This window comes from Corapipo altera, unplaced genomic scaffold (assembly GCF_003945725.1).
Source record: "Corapipo altera isolate COAL_440 unplaced genomic scaffold, ASM394572v1 180, whole genome shotgun sequence".
In the NCBI taxonomy this organism is placed as follows: Eukaryota; Metazoa; Chordata; class Aves; order Passeriformes; family Pipridae; genus Corapipo; species Corapipo altera.
Window position 1 is genome coordinate 531051 of NW_020884915.1, and position 21222 is coordinate 552272.

Consider the following 21222-nt stretch of genomic DNA (forward strand, 5'->3'; position numbering starts at 1 on the left):
CGTCGGCACAGTAAGAACTTGCTGTGGCTGGTGGCAGCAGGAATGTTTTCTCACATGAATTCCTGTGTGTGCATCAAGACTCAGTAGCTGTTGGCTGCTCAGGTTCTTCCTGGCTCTAACATGGGAGTTTTTTCAATATTAGATTCTACAACAAAATCCTCCCACACCATCCCCATTCCCCCTCCCTGCCTGAGCCCAAATGCGATCTCATTTTGAGGTCTTCGATTAAGGAAACCTTTTTGTGGATCAACATATGCTGCCTGTCGAGTGGCAGATGTCTCTGAATCCAACCCTGACCCTTATGTCGGAAGGGCCAGCCTTGGGGTGGGGCAAGGGGACAGAGAGGTGCAGGTGTTGGAGGAGGAGGAGTTGCAGTGGGAGCAGGAGAGGACAGAGCTGGGTCAGGTGGCCTGAATGAGAACAAACCCACCCTAAATGCATTACTGAATTCCATAAAAGATCATTTGTCTTGAGGACAAAGAGCAGAATATTTTGGCATGGATCAGATTAATAATTGGAAATCTGATTATTGTTCTGTTAGCACTGCCCTTAGGAGAACCTCCTTTTCTGTCCCTGTCACCGACAGGGTCTTGTCCTGTCCTCAGTGCCAGCCTGTGGCTCTCACAGGGACAACATTAGAAGTCTCACTTTTAAAGAAAAAAAAAGCTCCCTTCATCGCTAATGATAATTATAAACTTCTCAGTGGCTGAAATGTGACCAGCATTTGGATCTTGGTGTTGTTCTGACAAGCCATCATAGCACACCCCCCCACCAGCTGGGTAATGGAACAGAGAGATGGGAGGTTCCAGCATCAGATGCAGCTTCTGGCAACAATAAAATTGAAGCTGTGTTGGACATCGAGGTCATCTACAGGTCCTTGGAAGCTGCAGCTTGTGAGTTTGGGATGTTCTGTTAGTGCTTATGGTTGGACAATACAATTACAAACCACTTAATGTCATAAATGACAAGGAACAACGTCTGCTGTTCTTATGAAATTATGAATACATCAGCATGATACAGCAAATAGAGTTTATTAAGGTAAATACTGCCTGCATTTCACCAGAGCATTATGGGGTGTACCCCTGTTGTCACTCTGGGCAGCACCATCGATCAGTGGTGTTTCTGGAAGGAGACTTTCTCCTTTTCTTCACAGGATGTATTTTTTCTCATGGGTCTTCCTATTCATTCATGTGACTTCCTATTGAAGTGTCTGTGCCCTGCTTAGAAACAGATTTGAATCTCATGGGAGTTGTACGGACACAGCTCCATGAGGCTGGATACAGTCCTGCTCTGGTTTTTCTGTGGTGAAGGCAGGAGCTGCCCACAAGCCACTACAAGGCCATTGGGATTTCCTGTGTCTCAGCAATGAATTAAAGATGGAACATGAGAAATACAAATAGAAACTGATGCAACTGGTGCAAAACTAACAATAGAAACGAGTGTTGTGATGATGGATTTGAGGTAACTTTACCACAGTCAGAGGTACCCACAGCCTGTACTGGGCACCTGGAGTCAGTGGCAGCCACGGGACAGAACCTCTGTGTGAGCCAGGCTTGCTAGGAAGTGTCCTTCCCAGTGATGAGCACGTGATGTGCTGTTATTCCTCCCACTTTTCCTACCTGACTTTCTCCTTTGAAGTTGCTTCTTTTTCCTGTCTTCTAAGAATAACGTGGTGGTTTGCCTTGTTTTCCCGGATGAACGATGTTGGTGGACTCTGGAGACAGGCAAAAAGAGGATGTGGGAAAAGTCATTGTGGGATAGACCTTTAGAGTTGTATCAGAAAGGTTGTGTGGAGGTTTGGGTGTTTCATCCAGCTGGGGTCCATTACATGGAGCCCCCCACCATGGGGCTTGGCCATGCACTGGGAGAGGCCCTGTTTGGGAGCAGGGCAGGGCAACCTGGAGACCCCGTGCTCCTCAGAACCAGGAACTGCTCCCTAACGCTCTGAGCTGTGCCCTGGGACTGCTCTGCTCCACACTGCGTTCTCTGCCCAAGATTGGTGGGTTTGGGGGGAGAAGAGACAGAAATGACTAATTCTCATGGTACCTGCTCTTTTTTGTCTCTGTTGACGTGTCTCTCTGCTCAACACTGCTGTCGGCACTGGGGAAACAGGGCAGTGGAGAACAGGCCGATGGAAAGGTTGAGCTGCTCAGGCTGTCACTGCAAAGGGCTCCTGAGAAAACAGCCAGGAAATACAGAACAGGGTTTGTGAGCAGCAGAGGTATTAGGGTGGGATTTTTGGTGGGTTTGGGTCTCTTTCCTCTGAGCCTTTCCGTCACTGAGGCTGTTGGCCGAGCCTAGGGTATGGGGTGAGGGGCCCTCAGGTGCGACCTGGTATGGGTCACCTGCTGAAAGGTCCTGGACATGGTCATTTGTGTGATGTGGATAGCAAAATCCATAATAGTTTCGATAGTTCCGTAAAATTAAAATATTAGGAGAGAAGTGTTGATGAACTCTAAATTTAGTGCTTTCCATTTTCATACCAACTGGCCATTTTGTTCTCTGAAATAAAGCTGCAACTACAGGATTGCCTTGACATTTGCAAATTTTGCTTTTCTAATGTTCTATACTATTTTATTCTTACTGACCTGTCACAGTTGTGATGAACTGTATCTTATCTGTATGATCAGAAATTGTACCTCCCTTCGGAACACACTCTGGACTGTAAGTAAATGAGATTTTTTTTAAAGAAAGAAAGCGATGAAAAGGAACAGTATTTATTAAACAGAAGCCTTTTGTGTCTCTGCTTTCCACTCTCACCTCCCGTTTAGTTACTATTTATGTCCAAAATCCATCGAGAATCCTTCTGTTCCTGTCGTTCGCTCACAGAGTTGCAGTAAGATTGTTGTGCCATGTTATTACTTTTGATCTAAAAATTCTTTTTAAAAGTAAGTGCTAAAAATTCCTCTCAATAAAGGGCAATGCAGTATAAAATACTTATCTGTTCATACTCAGCAAGTGGTGCAGTTAAACCAAACCACACTGAAGATGAACTAACACCAACTCGTTCTTCTCAGCTGCAGTTGGAGAATGCTTTTTGCCAGGATGCAGGAGCTCTGGCCACCACTTACCCCATGATGGGATAATGCCCCATGTGTGGCCTTCTTAGAGGTCCGGGCCCCTGCTGCATTCCCAGGCTCTCAGCTCTGCCCTGCTCTAAAATTCAGTTTTAGCCCCTGCTATTCTTAGGCTTGTCGGAGAGATTAAGATTGTTGCCCAGAGAAGCTGTGGCTGCCCCACCCCTGGAAGTGTTCAAGGCCAAGTTGGATGGGGCTTGAAGCAACCCAGGATAATGGAAGGTGTCCCTGCCCATGGCAGGGGGTAGAATGAGATGATCTGTAAGTTCCCTCCCAGTGCAAACCATTCCATGATTCTATGATTTGCAGGGTGTTCCTGTTCAGAGTCCTCCAGTGGGAGTCCCATCCCTGGAGAAATAGGAAGCATTTTTCTTCACCTTGGCAATACGATATGATTAAGTGCTGTTTGGTAGGTTTGACAGAAGGGCTTGTGAAGCCTGTGAAGGCTCCCTGGGGACAGGGTGGAGGCAGCCCCTGTCTGATGGTGCTTGTTTCTGCTCAGACTTGGGGCAGACACAGTGACGGAGGAATGGACCAGCCTGGAGGAGCGGGGGGGTTATCTGTGTCCAGGCTCATCAGAGCCCCTGTGCCCCACTCTGGAAGGGATCTTCATCTCCCCACCCTCTACAGCTGCTCTTCCAGGGTCTGTCCCTATGTACAATTTGGTGGTAAACACCAGCTCAATGGAGTAAGCTTCTGCCAAGGGAAAATTCAGCATTTGGCTGCAAGTGGCATTAATTCCTCCTCAAGGTTTTGCACTGTGAAACACAAGTATCTCCTTTCTTGGCTGAAAAGTCAGACCTGTGCTTATTTCCTTCAGCACAGAAGGGAAACTTTGGTGCCTGGAGGTGGGTTGTGGCTGCAGCACAAACGAGGACACTGGGGCCACTTGGGTCTCAATGCCATTGCCCAGCGGCTCCAGATCGTGATGAGTGGTGAGCCTTTTTAAAATAGCACAGCGAGTTCTTGCCTTGGGATCAGGGAAAGCTTCAACATCAATTTACATTCAGATATTAGATAAAACCCTCCATTCTTCATTGGAAGTAATTAGATTTCTCTCTGTTCCCGAGTTTTATCAAATATACAGGTTAAAAAAAAAAATCATTCTGCCTCTTTGACCAATGTATAAACCATCACAGAATTTAGTCATGGCCATAAGGAGAGATGGCTCCAAATACAAGATGTAACTCAGAATGTGTGTCACCCACATATTGCACAGTTTATTCAGAAAACACTTGTTAGCTGTGGTTGTGCACAGGGGTCCAGGTCCTTGTGTAAATCTGTCGAGTGCTGCTGGGCTGGAGTAAATGGTGAATCCAGGTTTGGATCTATCCAAAAGGCAAAAAGAAGATGGGTCATGGTGTCTTCAGGGACCTCTGCAGGTTGGTCTGAGTTTTCCTCATTCTTTAATTATTGAAAAAGCCCAGCAGAGATCTCTGAGCATGTGATTAAAACCAGACAAAAATGTAGATGCCTAACAGCCTGTCCGTAGGAAGTGTGACAGCTCCAGAACACATCTCCTGGGTTGCCCTCCTCCCTGCTCTCAGCAGAGCAGTCCACAGGGTGGGAAGCTCAGATTCCGTCCCCTTTGGACCCTCCCCAGGGGGGTGTGCTGGTCCATATCCTTGAGGTCAGAAAATCTCCACTGAGGACATGTGCTCCAGGCTATGGCCAAAGAATGATCCAAAATGCAAGCAGTTTTTATTTTAACATGGAGTAAAGACGTCAGGTTTGAGGTGTCTGGCTTGGGAAAGAGGTCGTACAGCCGGCGTGTGAGGGGGAACATGTGGAAAACCAGGACAAACAAAAGCAAAGAAAAATGCTCTTATTTCCTTTTTATTCCTTAGGTTTCTCTGCTGTCACTTCTTCAGTTTCTCCTTGTTTATTTGGATTAATGTCTTTCCTGAGGTAAAAAAGCCTACACCTCTTTTGGAGCTGCAAGTCAAATAATCCCCCATATCCAAACTCAATTACAGAAACATCTGCTTAATGTCTAATGGAACCTTATTTTCTCAGTGTGACATTAAAGGGAAATGCTTACTCTGAGCCACCTAAAGTTGCATTAAATCACAGGATTCAGAGCTGGTAGATAACATTCTGCATCCCCCTCCCATGATTTCTTGCAGGGAAATTAGGAAATATTCCCCAATAGACACCAACTGGGAGATCTCAGCTCCCAGTTTGCTGTGTGCCAATGAGAAGATCTTTTGTTGACATAGTTACAGTGTGCTGGTCGTGCCATTCATGTCAACAGAGAGATAGAAATAAGATTCTGGAAAAAAAATATAAAATATGAACAAGCCTTCTTTTGTCCGTGTTTTGAGCCGCTCCCAGCTGTATCTGCACGTTTCCTGTGCTGGTATGCAGAGGGTTGGCCACACCTGGAGGTGATATAGATTTGGGGGTCTTTTGAGCTTCAAGGAAGTGAACATATTCTTAAGACTCCAGATTGAACCTATTGATGTTTCCCAGAAAAGCTGTGGCTGCTCCATCCCTGGAAGTGTCCATGGCCAGGTTGGATGGGGCTTGAAGCAACCTGGGCTAGTGGAAAGTGTCCTTGACCATGGCAGGGGATGGAACTGTGTGGGCTTTAAGGTCTCTTCCAACCCAAACCAGTCTGGGATTCTGGGATTCTCTGATATATGGCACACTGAGGTGCTACTGTGAACAGCAGGTGTTATTTTGGGTCAGAAGAGAATTTTGGCTCTAGCATAAGCAACTGAAAAAGGGATTTTTAATGGAAGTGTTGACACGACCTGGAAACACCAACAGGCTTGCTGTGAATAAAAGTTTCATCAACTGCTGTTACAACTTGGCTGCAGCAAACAGCAGTGTGCATAAAAGAGATTTTAATGATTTATGGTGTTCTGACAAGCCAGTCCATCAATCTTGCGGAAAAGCACAGCTTTTCAGCAGGGAAACAGTAAAGTTGCAAGACTTCATGAAAAATATCTTAAGGAGTGAAATGTGGCAAGGTATTTAGAATAGGAAACAAAATCAGTACTTAAAGATGTGAAGGCGGATTTGTTGAGCTGGTAACCTTGTGTATTTAGAGCATGGCTCCTGAGAGTTGCACTTGTTTGCCAGTCACTGCAATTTTAGAGGCTGAGATTGGATATTGGGAAGAAATCCTTCCCTGTGAGGGTGGTGAGGCCCTGGCACAAGTTGCCCAGAGAAGCTGTGGCTGCCCCATCCCTGGAAGTGTTTAAGGCCAAGGTTGGACAGGGCTTGGAGCAACCCGGGATAGTGGGTTGCAACCATGGCAGGGGGTTGGAACTGGATGGGCTTTAAGGTAGCTTCCAGCCTAAACCAGTGATTTTATGAGCCGTGGAAAGGCCAAGAAGCACTGTCATCATGGCCAGCAGCTGTCACATATTTGTGTCACCCGGGCTGGTCCATCCCCATGGCACAACAGGAAGGTGGCCGTGGGAACCGCGCGGGGACCGGCACAGCAGATGTGCCGTTCTTTCAAATGGGTCTTTGTGTGGTGGAGATAATGGCTGGGAGAAACACTGCCAGAGACACTCTGTCAGAACTGTTCCCAGGACAGAGTCCTGGTTAAATGAGCTGCACAGTCAAGCAATGAAGGGTTTTAATTGTTTCAGAGTGTTTTTTTATTCAGGATCAGATAGAGTTACAGTTACAGTTACACGTGTCCCTGCTGAGCATGTCCCTGGTGAGTGTCAGCGGTAGGTTGTGTGCAGCTACACCCCTGCCCCAGGACATTTTGTGGTTCCATGAGGTCCCTCTGAATTGCACCAGACCTGTTGCCCCCTAAGGATAAAAATGGTCTGCCTTGCCCAGAACTCCCTCCCCCAGGACCATCCCTAAAGGGGCGGTGAGGGGCCGCACAGACTCCTGCAGGTGCTGGTTGCCTTTAGTGTTTCCAGCCCCTTGGGCTCATGGCACCAAGCTCTGGGTCAACATCCATGGAGAGGGAGCCCCTTCAAGGGACCAGCATCCTCCTGGGCCTGCTCTTGTAGGGGAGCTGCTCCCAGGGGGTGTCTGTGGGAGATGCTTCCAGCAGAGCTTCATCCAGCTGCTCCCCGTGGTTCATGTGCTTAATGAATCCCTAATATAGTAATTGTATCACTGCATGTACACCCGGGAGGCAGCTTTAAGCTTTGCTGTCTTGGCTATGTTTAGAAAAAAAAAAATTAGCTGGTTTTATCTTTAGTGTTTGTAAGAACTGTAGAACAAGTTAATATGAACTTTTTAATTACCAGTATTACACAGATGTTAATTACCAGGGAAGGATTGTGTTTCAGTTGCCATCCGCGCCATCATAATACAGGATGGATACAAAGATGCTTTTAAATGCCAGGGGAAGTGGCTCAGCGTCCTGTGCAGCTGTGACACCATGACCATGTCCAGAACATCCTGATCCCTGTTTGCTGCTTTCCTGACAGCAGCTGGGAATTTAAATGATTTAATTTTTTTTGTATATATATAGTTGGCAAGATTCTGGCTGCAGCTCTTGGTACAAGGGCGAAGCAGAGGGGTCCTGGGGACACTGGGTGATAGGGATTTCCCTACAGTCACTTTCCAAAGGATGAAAACTCTGGGAGAAGTGGGCGATGTCTTGGTGCAAGAGCTGAGCCATCCAAGGAGAGCTTGGCTGAAGGAGATGGATTGTTAAAGGTCAATATTGAGGTTATTCTTTCAGCAGTGCATGGTACAGTAAAGCGTTTCTTACCTGTTTTTGCTCAAGAAGCTCGGGAAACCAGTGATCACGATCTTCCTGCCCTTCCCTGCAAGGAAGAGCTGCCTGTCCCTGCCTTTGCAGTCTGTCTCCAATGTCTCAGAGCCTTGCTGAGGTGGTCTCCTGCAGGTGGTCTCCAGCTGAGGTTACTGGTATTTATCCCAGACGTTCTCCATGAGCCCAGCAGCCAGGCTGGTGTCCAGAGAGGTGCGGTAATCACGTGCTTATGTGGCTCTGTCACAAGTTACTCTGTTTTTTCTCTTTTCATTTCTACTGTAAAGTTTAGTGTTCAAAACTGAACTCAATTCTCAAAAAAGCTTGAGCTCTTTATACGTCATGGCAAATGCCTCCTCACTGCTTGTGGCCCTTCAGAATGAAGGACTTAGTTCCTGCTCCAGAGGCTGCAAATCTCCCATTTCCTCAACATCCTTCTTGAGGCTGCTGCCGTGCTTCCTCCAGAGCAGAGACTCTTTTCCCCAGGTGGCCCCGAAGCCTACAGATGGTTTTGGTTGCCACAGGCAATTGTATGTTTATGTTTCACATTTCAAGTTTCAACCTTTCTGGTAAAATGGTGGCTCTATAGGTGTTGGGGAAAACAGGGAGGGTTAAATACCCAAGGGAAATCAGCAGAAGTGGAGGAGAAATCAGTATCAATGGGCAAGGTGCAACCATGCAAGTAAGCATCTTTAGAGCAGTGTTCGGCTGTGGTTCAGAAGTGGGCAGGATTAAGGTGTTTGGTGTGGGTGTGTAATGCTGGCTGACACTAAGCCTTGACTCTGCTCTAAAATCAAAATAAGTGCAATCCAGCTTTGTACGCTGAAACATCCCGGTGGCTCTGAGCCAAAGTCAATAGAGTGTCTGTGTGTGGAAGGATTACAGGGCATTGTCTTCCAAAGGCAGAAGCCAAAGAGGGAGAAATTCAAGAAGAAAACCCACTGCTCCCAGTTTGGACCCCGAGGGCAGGTCCCTGAGTCAGCTGTGGGTTTGTGCATCGGCCATGACGGTGACGTCCCTCAGAGGACAGGGTCATTTCAGGTCTGCATATGCAGAAAGAAAAATGTCTTTGTGCAGCTGAGATTGAGATCGATCCCCAGTATCTATTAGCTCTGTGGATCCTGCCCAGAACGAAAACAGCTGGCTTTTGTTTGAGCCCAGGCAGATTGTGCTGCCCCTTCATAATGAGTTTGAGAGAAGTCAGAACATGCTATTAAGTGATTAGGTGATCTCTCATCTGAGTGGCAATTTCAGTCTGGTGAATTCCTTCAGAATCAGCAGGAAAAAAGTTATTGGATTTCAAAAAGAGAAAAGGCAAAGCCTGACTAAAGAGAGGGAGCTGGGCAGGGAAATGTACAGAGCAGCAAAAGCTGAGGTGATGGGGGAAAGTGTCCTAGATACACTAGAATGAAAAAACTTCCCAAAAGAACATAACTACCAAGTCCCCTGAACATCAGTTAGCCCCCAAATCCCTGTTTTCTGTTTCTGTGGCACCTTACACCATGGCTGGGTTGAAAGTAGCAATAACTCCTGTAAGCACCAGCTCGGTAAGTGATGTCCAAGGAGTGATGGGAGGAAACCAGTAATTCCTGGTGGATTATGAACTCCTCCTGCTTTTGGTGCACAGTTTGTGATGTGACAGTGAGTGCTTTGGTTCTACGGACCGAGGTTTATCTTGAGAATTTAGCCCAAGGTCTGGTTTGTGTAAGTGGTGTTTATATCCCACTGAAGGAGTGAGGTGCACCCCTGCGAGTAACAGTCGTGGTGTGGGTGGGGGTAGAAGATGAACCAGTCAAAAGGGTGAGTCCCTCAGATCTGTTCTTATTTAGTCCCAGTGGGGGGTTTTTGTTTGTTCTGGTTTTTAAACTTTAAATTGTGGTCTGATATTTGAAATTCTTAATGTTTTCCCTGGCTGAGTTGGAAGCTGCTGAAGAGCCCCCACCAAACTGACTCCAGGACAGCTGTTTGGAGCCGTGCTGGCTGTTCCCACTCCACAGGCTGCTGTTTATTTGTGTTTTTCAAATTAAAACTGGTCCCTTTGTCCCCATCTCTGATTTTCAGATGCCATGGGACAATCAGGTGAGCTTTGGGTGCTGTGCTGGGTTTCTGTGCTGTGCCTGTTCCAGTGCCCAGAGGGAGCATTGCTGGAGCACCACAGGGAGGGGTCCCCCAGGTGCAATGAGGAGGGTGCAGCCCTGCTGCCCATGCCTGACATCCTGCAGGATGCCTGTGAGATGCCCAGCTCCTTCCATGGGGGTTCCTCTTGATTTCCCAGCTAATGGAAGGTGTCCCTGCCCATGGTAGGGCATGAAACTGGATGAGTTTTAAGGTGCCTTCCAGCCCAAACCATTCCACAATTCTATGATTGAAGCCAGGCTGACTCCAGCTCTGTGGCTGCTTGTGGTGATAAAACATAGCCTGTGCAGTAAGCAGAGGCAGCTCTGAGTACTGTGTTCATGTGCGGAGCTTTTAAATGGTAACTCTTACCTTAAGGAGGATATTTCAAAGCCCAGAGTCAGTTTTCCCCATATGGCATTTTTTTGCTATCACCGAGGTCACTGGTGAATTAATGAGGCAGTTGGTGCTGCTGAGTGAAGGATGTCCCGGATTCAGGGGAGCTGCCAGCTCAGGGGACAGTACAGGCCTTGTCACTGTCTGGGGCCCTGTGGAGTGAGGTGGACCTGGGAGGTGTTACAGTCCCCTCTCCTGGCTGGAATCCCGGGTGTGGGCTCCAGCCCTCTTCTCTGCGGTTGGGGGCAGCAGCACACAAACCCTTTGGCAGTGACTGAATGCTCGGGGTATCTGGGACTCTATGAAAGCTTTCATGTGCCATGTCTTCAGCAATCCACTCCCAGCTGATGCCTGCCTTCTGCCTGGCAGGGCTGGCATGTTTTCCTAATGGCTGTATTTAACCACTGAACATTCCCTGTGTGTGACAAGGGGCCATTGTGCAGAACAAGGACAGAGTAATTTCTGCTTCTTGCATTGTAGACTCTCTGCATTGTAGACCTGCCTGAAAATGGATTAATTAAAAAAAACACTCTTGGTTTGTGACCAAGGAGGTGTTTATTCCTTCCCCAGGAGCAGATGCATGAATGGAGAAGCACATAAAGGAAAAGATAGGTGTTGTGGCACCGATGTTTTGGGGGGACACAAACACATTGGTGCATTTCTATGAGCAGAGGCACCTTACAAAGGTGACTGAGCCCAGCCAGGGCAGCACTGACACCTGGTGTTAGTTTGCCTTGAGTTAGATCCCTTCCAAGAGCGGTATGTGTGATCATGAACCATTAATGGTGTTTCTTTCCAGAAATCAGAGAACAAAAATTTCCAGAGGGCCTGGAACTGGTGTTGTTTTGTGTGGAAGTGGCGCTGTTGCATTGCAGAAAACTATTTGTTATGATTACAGAGTAATAGAAGTTTTCACCATTTTCTCATTTGTTATACTGGGCTCTCATTTGCCCTGCGGAAAAACAAGAAGCAAATGACAGCAATATAACATGCTATACTTGTTAAGAGAGAGCAAGTCATAGCCTAAAAAACAAATCACCCAGAAACTAAAGAGTCTCCAGCCATAATGTGGAATAAACTGCCTTCAGGAGAGAATGTTGCTCAGTGCCTGGATGGCTATTATCCAGAGGTTTGTTTTCAGAGCAGTTCTACAGCAATGACCAGGTTTTAAAGGGATATTGTTAGGGCTTTGCTGCTTTAAGAATTTATAAAATATAAAATATATGTTTCACTGGTTTATTGAATGCTCTAGGCAGGGGCTGGATCCTGCTGGTGGTATGCATTGTGGTAGGCTGTTCATTATTGTTATTAAGTTTGCACAGAGGAGGTTTTTCCTTAAGTTTTTTACCTGAACAGTCCCTGGCAGCTGGAGCTGATGGGCGCTGCTCGCCCACAGGCACCAGAGGAAAAGCTCAGGTCACTCTGCCTGCAAAGTGCCCCTAATGTGAGGTCTGAGGTGTGCACAGTTATTGAAACACCTGATTTCCAGCTCTTACTGTAATTGTTATGACAATGGCAAAATAATCCCGTTAATTCCTGTGCGTTGCTAATTGGGGGTTTATCAGGCAAACGATAACCACCTATTATTCTGCCACCTCCTCGCTGCAGTGTGTCCTTAATGATATTACACTGAGCACCATTAGCACTCGCAAATCATTATTAATGGCAGCGTTTTAGAGGTGCGCAGAGTTCCCTGGCTCCCACCTGTCTGCGGTTTCCTGCCATCCACGGAAATTCCTGTTACTTGCTCCCACACGGTGTAAGCATGACCTGCTCTCTGCCTGGAGCCAGCCCGGGTCAGCCTGCTCCCGACCAAATGCCCAAATGCCAGAGGAATTATATCCAGCTCATCCTAATTACGAACGTGTCTGATAATTAAAAGAGGACAGACACAATTATAGCAGATGTAGACATTCCATTAGTTCATTTAAAAATAGTTACGTTGATAGCTAATTAGCTCTTTTAAAAACAGGCACCTGGGTAATTAAAGTGTCATTAGAGGAGCCGAGGGAAGCACCCAAAGCCATGCTGCGGGAAGCTGTGCCAGCCCAGCGGGCTCTGTGCCCGTCGGCAGAGCAGGGCTCAGGGGACAGGCACCGGGTTATTCCTCTGGGCCAGGTGTTTGTTGTTGTTGTAAAAAATTTGCATTTTAATAGCTTTCTGCCAACCCCAACGGGATTATTTTACCCTTTCAGAGCACAGTGATATGTGCAGCAGGTTAAACCCAACCTGCTGAGCTGGGCAGCAGGGGGTGAGAGCAGAGGGGAGGTGAGGCTGGGAGAGAGCCCCGCGGTTGCCCAAAGCCAGTCTCCATCCACAGGCAGCAAGGCCAAAGCTCTCCCAGACATCCCAGACATCCCTTTGAAAAGCTCTCCGGAGCAGCTGCAGTTACCCAGTGCCAGTGGGCTGGAGCAGAGCCCAAGCTCTCCCAGTTTGGATGTGGCACTGGGAGCAGGGATGCTGCTGTCCATAGGTCCTAGGTCACAGCTCAGGGATCAGGGAGATTTGATATGGGGTGAGGTGCTGACCATGTGGGTCTCAGCCCAATAAGCAGCAAATGAGGATATAGAATTTGTTGCTAACTTTCTTTTTCCAGGTGTGCATCGTGCAGAAGAGAGACACAGAGAAGATGTATGCCATGAAGTACATGAACAAGCAGCAGTGCATCGAGAGGGACGAGGTGCGCAACGTGTTCAGAGAGCTGGAGATCCTGCAGGAGATCGAGCACGTGTTCCTGGTGAACCTCTGGTGAGCAGTTCCTTCCCCTCAGCCTAGGGGGCCATCCATCCTTGCAGAGCTACACACCTGATAATTTGAGGGGATCTCATAACTCTTTTTCAACGTCACTACAAATAGTGACGTTTCCAGTTGCTCAATAATGACTTGAGTGTGTGTGCACTGGCAGAAGTATCCTTGTTACTGAGCAATGTTTTAGGGTCTAATTTTAAAAAACCTCTTCAAATCAGGCTGAAATCTAACAAATAGCTTGAGTTGGTAATACTTGTGAAATGCATTCTGTCCAGGTAGTTCCAGTACAAAAGAACATGCAGTCTGTCTCCTTGGCTTCCCTACAGTCCCACTGACCCCTCACCCCACCAGCACCCTCACTGTGCTCTGCAGCACATTCACTGGCCAAATAAAAATGTATTCCTTTAGAGTTCAGATAAGTAATTATCAAATTTTGTAGGAAAAATTAATTTACAAGTTTTAGAATGTAGAGCAATATATCCTAGGGTTGTTGGTTAGTTTGGGATGAGTCTGCGGCAGTCAGCCTTGAGCAAACAAAGGGTATATGCCATGGTGATGGACACAAGGATTCCATGGCTTCTGTTCCCAGGGCACAGGAAGAGTGACAGCAGTGAGAGGTGACAGAAAACCTCTGATATCCCATTTCTACTGGGATGTGTTGTGAAGGCTGGAATCAGTGACTTTGAAGGGTTCCCTGATTCCACAGGGAGGGGCAGGAGCAGCAGTTTTTCCCAGGGAGGTGCACACTGATGTGGCTGGACCTGCTGAGCTCGGGGCAGCCCCTGCTATCCCCTCCTGCTCCAGTGGTGCCGCATGCACAGCAGGCTGGTCAGATGGGAGGCTTCCAAAAATTCAGGAAGTTTTGTACCCGAAGTAATGGAGGTGGGTAGTGCTTCACATTTGTTTTGTTGATCCATTGCTCCAGAATAGCCAATTAATACTGATTTTTTCAGCATTTTAGGAATTACAAATGTTTTTTCCAAAAAGTAATGATATTCTGGAAAGAACTTGCTCACTTAGTAAATCCTTCCCTTTTGGCTCATACTTTCAGAATAAACCTACATTTAAGATGGGAGTAGAAGTGAGTGATTCATAAGTATTATACAATCCCACATACTCTTTCCTTGGAACTGCAGTCACCAAATATAACAATGAGTGTTGTTTTGGTGTATCCCCCTGCTGTCAGTCTCCCGCGGGACCCACAGCAGATTTAGAGAGGCGGTTTACTCCACAGTAAATATAAATCTCTTTCTGGTTTTTCTGGTTAAATTAGCAGTTGTGTTTTCCATTTCATCTTCAGGATAGGCAGAGATATTTTAAGTAGGTTTATGAGATTATTTGCAATTGAGAATGTGAAGTTTCTCTGAAGTGTCTGGCTGGCAAAGCCTGAGCTCTGCGCTGGTGAGGTGACACAGCACTGCCCGCTTGGGAGAGGACAGTGACGGGGAGAGAGGGGGAACATTGGCTAGGATACTTCTCTCTTCCAAGGAAGTGTTGCTTAGTGTAGCATTGGGTTTAAAAACAGACCCGTGTCTTGTGCTGGGCTTGCTTAGTTGGGAAGGTGCAAATATTCAAATATGAAGTAGCATATTCAGTTCTGGCCCCTCATGGAAAGAGAGGCATTGAGGAGCTGGAGCATGTCCAGGGAAGGGAGTGGAACTGGGGAAGGGTCTGGAGCACTAGGAGCGGCTGAGGGAGCTGGGGAGGCTCAGCCTGGGGAAAAGGAGGCTCAGGGGGTCCTTCTCACTCTCTGCAACTCCCTGACAGAAAGGGGGAGCCAGGTGGGGGTCAGACTCTGCTCCCAGGGAACAAGGGACAGGATGAGCAGAAATGGCCACAAGTTGCACCAGCGGACATTTACATTGGATATTAGGAAAAAATTTCTTCATAGAAAGGTTTGTCCAGCCCTGCACAGGCTGCCCAGGGCAGTGGTGGAGTTTCCATCCCTGGAGTGATTTAAAAGGTGTGTGGATGTGGCACTTGGGGACGTGGGTTAGTGGCAGCCTTGGCAGTCATGGGGGAATGGTTGGACTCGATGGTCTCAGAGGCTTTTCCAACCTGAACAACTCTGTGGTTCTCTGATTCCGTGCCTGTGGTGGGACTGTTTGCAGCTCTCACAGGAGCTGAATAATTAGGAGAGGGGAAAAACCTGACCTGGTTTGTAAGCCCTGCTCACCCACTGCTGGTCCCACAGGTACTCCTTCCAGGACGAGGAGGACATGTTCATGGTGGTGGACCTGCTTCTGGGTGGTGATCTGCGCTATCACCTGCAGCAGAACGTTCAGTTTACTGAGGAGACGGTGAAACTCTACATCTGTGAGATGGCTCTGGCTCTCGACTACCTGCGGAGCCAGCACATCATCCACAGGTAACCCTGCAGGCCCTGCTGGCAGGTGGGAGCTGGTGGGACCTGCCTGTGGTGGGGTTGGGGTGGGTGACACTGTCTTTGCTGGTCCTGGGTACCCTCTGTCTGCTGGTCCTGCCCTGTCACTCAGAGGGAGCCTGATGCTTCACTGGGGTCTGAACCTTCCAAGGCACTTGTCAAAGCCATCTAGGGCTTCACACAAACATCCCTAGTATTGTGTTATTAATTTTCCTTGGGAATGATGTCTGAACCAGTCCCATGCTCCCACTTTTTCACCTGGTTACCCAGGAAAAGCATATTTCTAGTCCACTGTAAAGGGACTTACCTCATGTTAGGGTATTTTTGTTTCATTTGTTCCTAATTTTTGATAGATAAAAAGTTACAGGATTTTTGTTGAATTGCGTCTTTGGTCTGACTTAGATTCCATCTGCTGTAACCTTCCTTCTTTTCTCAGAGATGTAAAACCAGACAACATCCTCCTTGATGAGCAAGGTAGGATCACTCTGCCCCTCTTTGCTCCCTTATTCATTCCAGGAACAGATCCTTTACAGTCCTGAGTACTGGGCATCTTTTTACCTGGGGAAAGTGTGGGAAAAGCACCCCTTCTTTTACTTGAACATGGTGCATTGTAATGCCAGGGAGGATCCCCCAAGGGCAGCCCCTCTCCTGGTTACCCCTTGCTTTGCCCACACTTGGCCTCTTCCCTCACTGGTGGAAGAGACAGAGGCATGGCAGGGGGTTGGAACTAGATGTCTTTAAGGTCCCCTCCAACCCAAACCATTCTGTGGTTCTATGACAGTGTTTCCCCGTTCTCCTCTTCACTCCTAGAGCTTCTGGCCAGAGCAATTTGGCCAAGTGTTGGAGCTGCTGGGGGCTACTGGTTTGTTCCAAGCTTTTAAAATCAAGATCCAAAGCTCACTACCCTTTAATCACCTGGCCAGCCCAGATCCTGGGAAAGCTTTGGGATCTGATATGGCTGTTCCATGGGGTCCGACCCTGACCTGCCCCTGCATGCGCTACCCTGTCTGAGGGCAGAAGCTTGTGAAACAAATGTATTCTGACTCTGCATTGCCACTGCACTGCCATTAATTCCTTCTTAAAATGTGTCTTTATTTAAGGTCATGCCCATTTAACAGATTTTAATATTGCAACAATAATTAGGGACGGTGAAAGAGCGACTGCATTGGCTGGGACAAAGCCCTACATGGGTAAGAAACAATCACTGCTCTTACCCCTTTGCTCTGACTCAGAGTGGGTTTTTTTTCATTTTGAGAATGCTCAGCACATGCTGCCCAAGGGGCCCTGGCTGGGACAGAGGCAGTGGATTAATTTAGGGCATTAATGCATGTGCCCAAGTCATTCAGCAGAGCCTGATTGTTTGAAAAGTGAAACTCCCAGGGTGAAGGCATCACTGCTGGTGTGCCCTGCCTCCCCCTTCCATCCCATCCTGCCCTACCCTCCCCAGCCAGTCCTGCCATCCCCATCCTATCATGCCCCCCCCCCATCCCACCCTGCCATCCCCATCCCTTCCCTTTCCACTGGCCCTACCCTTGGACTTGCTCCACCCCAGTGGACTCCAGTTTCACCCCAGTGGGCTCCAGTTTTCTGCCATCCCTGGACTGGGAGGGCTCTCCCTGTGTGTACCCCATAGCCCAGCTCCCATGGAGGGCAGGCACACTGCTGCTGCCACTGCTCTCCCTGCCTCACACACCTCCCCTCGGGCAGTTGTGAATAAAAATCACTGTAAGCTTTTTCACTGACTTACATGAAATACTGAAATAGAAACAATGAATGACCGGTTGCATTTTGCCCTCTCTGTTCAGCCCCAGAGATATTCCATTCCTTCCTGAATGGCGGGACGGGCTATTCCTTCGAGGTGGACTGGTGGTCTCTTGGAGTCATGGCTTACGAGCTGCTGCGGGGCTGGGTAGGACTCTGGCCATCTGGCCCTTGGAATGCGTGTCTGACTGACACAGGGGGAGAGGGGATTCCTTCTCATCTCTCTACTCTCTCCCCAGAGGCCATATGACATCCACTCCAACAACCCCGTGGAGTCCCTGGTGCAGCTCTTCAGCACTGTCAGTGTTCAGTACTCCTCAGCCTGGTCCAAAGAGATGGTCGCGCTGCTGCGGAAGGTATGTTATCCTGCTGGGGGGCTGTGTTGGGTGTTAGTTGCTGTGTGGATGGGACTAGCTGGAAAATTATCAGCATATTAACCAACTACTACTACTACTAATTTCAAAAAAGATAGGCTGGGAGAGCTGGGGATGTTCATCCTGGAGAAGGGTTAGGGGAGACCTTAGAGCGCCTTCCAGTGCCTAAAGGGGCTCCAAGAGAGCTGGAGAGGGACTTGGGACAACGGCCTGGAGGGACAGGACAAGGGGGAATGACTTCCCACTGCCAGAAGGCAGAGTTATATGGGAGATTGGGAAGGAATTAATTCTTGGCTGTGAGGGTGGTAAGGCCCTGGCACAGGTTGCCCAGAGAAGCTGTGGCTGCCCCATCCCTGGAAGTGTTCCAGGCCAGGTTGGATGGGGTTTGGAGCAACCTGGTCTAGTGGAAGGTGTCCCTGCCCATGGCAGAGGGTTAGAACTGGATGATTTTTAAGGTCCCTTCCAACCCAAACCATCCTGGGGTTCCACGATTAATGATGTGTGTTCTGTGTTTATTATCCATGTAATAATATGCACTATGTTCGATAGCAAGAGAAGCAAAAAGGCTGTTCTTGATGTGACAGTCAGATTCCCAGCTGGGCTAGAACTGTGTCTTCCAGCATCCCATCTTCTCCATGAGCTCTGTAACCTATAAAGTCAGCAGTGATGGCTGGGTTTGCATATGACATAAAGAGCGTGTGCTGCACTGCAGCATTGGCTGCTCTTTTTCACCAGTTTTTCAGGGCTGAAGGGTCTGGTGGGGTTGTGAGAGCTGTTGGGGGGTTGCAGGCCTATAGAATGTCCTGGTGCTCCCCTCGTGCTGCAGCTGGAGGAAGCTGGTGATGAGGTGGGGAGATGGGTTTAGCTCCGGCTTGCTTGAGAACTCGGAAAAGTAGCTGGTGAATTTGCTGTAGGAAAGATACACCCCGTGCTGGCAGCAAATGAGCGCCTCTGGTGTGAGTTAATGCTGGGCGGGCAATTTGTAGTATTGGCTCCGGTTTAACGAGGAGCAGCGTTTCCAGCGGAGGCAGCGGCGGCGCGTTCGGCAGGTTCGCATTGCCATCTGCTGGGCATCCAGGGAATCCTCTCACCGGGAACGTGCCAGCATCCCCCTAGGCTGAGAAGAATCCCCATATCCCCCCAAAGCGCTGGGGCACCCCAGCCCTACATCCTGCCCACTCAGCCTTCACAGCATCCCTGGGCTTGGGAGGCTGCAAGTACAGCCACCGTCACCCACCCCCTGCACCATCACCTTCAGCGTTGGAAAAATGCCCCGTGCTGGCTTTATTTTCTGGAAAAACATTTTAACCACCTAGAATCAGTGTGCCTAGCACTGTCCAGTTTCTTAAGGAAAACAGTCCCAGATGGGCATTTTGTGGAGGTCACACTGTAGGTGCCTGTCAGCTGGAAGACCAGACACGGTCAGTTGAAGATGCCCAAACTGAGGAGTCAGGTCTCAAATTCTAGGTGCTCTGGGAAAACAGCAAAAACTGGTCCAGAGAGACATGGGCCTCTGGAGAGTGCTGAGTGCTGTAGGAAAGGGTCGTGCATCCTGGGATGTGTGGGGGGAGCAAACCCACTCTGTCCAGGAGCTCACAGTACCCAGTTTCACAACCTCCAGAGCGTTTTCTAAAGTTTTTCCTGTAGTAAGTTATGTATTTCCCATAACAGAAATGCTCCTGCATGTCTGAACTATCTGAGTTGTCCCAGGCAGGATGGTGCTGGGTGCTTTGTCTTTTCCCTCCAGTGCTTTTCCCTCCAGTGCTTTTCCCTCCAGTGCTTTTCCCCTCCAATGCTTTTCTCTCTGATGTTTTTCCCTCTCCAGCTGCTGACAGTGAACCCTGAGCATCGCTTCTCCTGCCTGGGTGATATCCAGGCCTCGACGTACCTGTCTGGTGTGGTCTGGAGCGACGTCTGTGGGAAGCGCGTGGAGCCAGGCTTTGTCCCCAACGTAAGTAGGAGTGATCTGTATCGGGACCACTTCTCCTATTAAAGGAACCACTGTGACAGCAGAGGGTTTCCCATGGGGAGGTGGTTTCTGAGTCTCTGCTGTGCCTGACGTGTGTCACATTGTGTTGCAGAAGGGCCGCCTGCACTGTGACCCCACCTTTGAGCTGGAGGAGATGATTCTGGAGTCGAGGCCCCTGCACAAGAAGAAGAAGAGGCTTGCAAAGAACAAGTCGAGAGATAACAGCAAAGACAGCTCCCAGTCTGTAAGTGCTCTGTGGGGTAGCATCCAGCTGGCAAAAGGCTGAGTGGCTGGATTTGGGGGGGGGTGTCACAGCCATTCCTGCTGCACTGCAGGAGCTGCGGGTTTAGTTTGGTAAAAATATTTCCCCATTGGAGTCTTTCTGCCAACCAAGCATTCTTTTTATGGAAGTTTGATCAAAGTCTTTCACAGTAGTCTGTACTTTGGAAAATTAAATGAGCAGCAGAGGTCTGGGCACTGAGGTGTGTGTAGCCAGTGTCCCCACATGACCCTGGACCACGTGTGCTTGGGGACAAGGCAGCAGCTCTCTGTGTGTGTTTGCAGGGATTCGCACATGTGGGCTGTGTGCTGGGCTCTCCCCACGCTGGCTGTCCTTCCTTTGGGCTGACAGCACTCCCAAAATACAGGATACATGGATAAACGTGTTGTGTTTATGTGGGGAATGGTGTGATCTGTGTTTTATGGAAAACTGCTGCTGCAGATGACACAAGCCCCTCATGAAAGCCACACGGCAACCGGCCCTGTGGCTTTCAGCTGTTGTGCTGAGGTTTTGGGGGGGAGAATCTCCTGCACACATCTGGAGGCTTCTGCACACAGCTGGGAGTGCTGGGGTGCTGCAGGCAGCAATGAGACGCAAATAGGGCAGCTTATGCATGTCATGTTTTTCTTCAACAGGAAAATGACTATCTTCAGGAATGCCTTGAAGCTATTCAGCAGGACTTTGTCATCTTCAACAGAGAGAAGTGAGTATGTTGGGTGGTTTTTTAGGAAAAAATATTCTTTTTCCTGACTTCCCTTAGGAATCAGAGTTCAGTGCCTGACAGCTTGTAGCACCTTGCTGCGGGCTTAGCCCCAGGTGACTGTTGTCAGCTGAGGAGCTCAGGTGCTGCCTGTGTGTGAAAAATGGCTCTGAGCTCCCACAAAGGGAGACAAGATCAGGGATTATTAATCACTGCCATTAAATGAAATATGCTGCAGAGAGACTTCTGGGGTTTAAAATATGTATGTGACACTGCTTCGGTTTCCCCATGGCATCTCCTTGCCCATCCTGCTTTTAGAAGATGATGTTTTGGGAAATGAAGGCGGGGAAAGTTGGACTTGATGAGATTGAACCTGAATGATTTTATGAAGGTGTTAAAGTCTCTGGTGGGCATGAGCAGACAGTGAAAGTGCTGGATTAAAACTGCTGCTTCCCTGAGTTTGGGAATGTTTGGTCCATAAGCATAGCGGGAGACTCCATGGAGGAGGTGGGGGTGGGAGCCTGGCTGCAGTGCAAGTACTTGTGGCCGAGGTCTGGGTAGGCTGAATCCTCTCAAGCCATTTTGGGATGTTTCAGAGCAGTTCAGTGTGGTTTGCTGATACATTGGCCTCTGTCATCACCTCTTTGTGTGCCCTGGGAAGCCTCCTCTTGTTCACCGTGGGTCTGCAGTAGGCTCCTGTTGAGCAGTGGGAGGGCAGCCTGG

At 48.6% G+C, this 21222-nt stretch overlaps 1 protein-coding gene across 1 annotated transcript in view; it reads left to right on the top strand.

The window, feature by feature from the left end:
• STK32C (serine/threonine kinase 32C) overlaps nucleotides 1-21222 on the top strand; it is a 66758-nt gene that overhangs the window by 41507 nt on the left and 4029 nt on the right. The window contains exons 3-11 of the mRNA XM_027655256.1: nucleotides 12881-13032; nucleotides 15227-15400; nucleotides 15852-15889; nucleotides 16516-16605; nucleotides 17221-17324; nucleotides 17416-17532; nucleotides 19376-19501; nucleotides 19632-19763; nucleotides 20435-20502. Coding sequence (XP_027511057.1) covers nucleotides 12881-13032; nucleotides 15227-15400; nucleotides 15852-15889; nucleotides 16516-16605; nucleotides 17221-17324; nucleotides 17416-17532; nucleotides 19376-19501; nucleotides 19632-19763; nucleotides 20435-20502 — 1001 coding nt within the window. The remainder of the gene's footprint in view (nucleotides 1-12880; nucleotides 13033-15226; nucleotides 15401-15851; nucleotides 15890-16515; nucleotides 16606-17220; nucleotides 17325-17415; nucleotides 17533-19375; nucleotides 19502-19631; nucleotides 19764-20434; nucleotides 20503-21222) is intronic.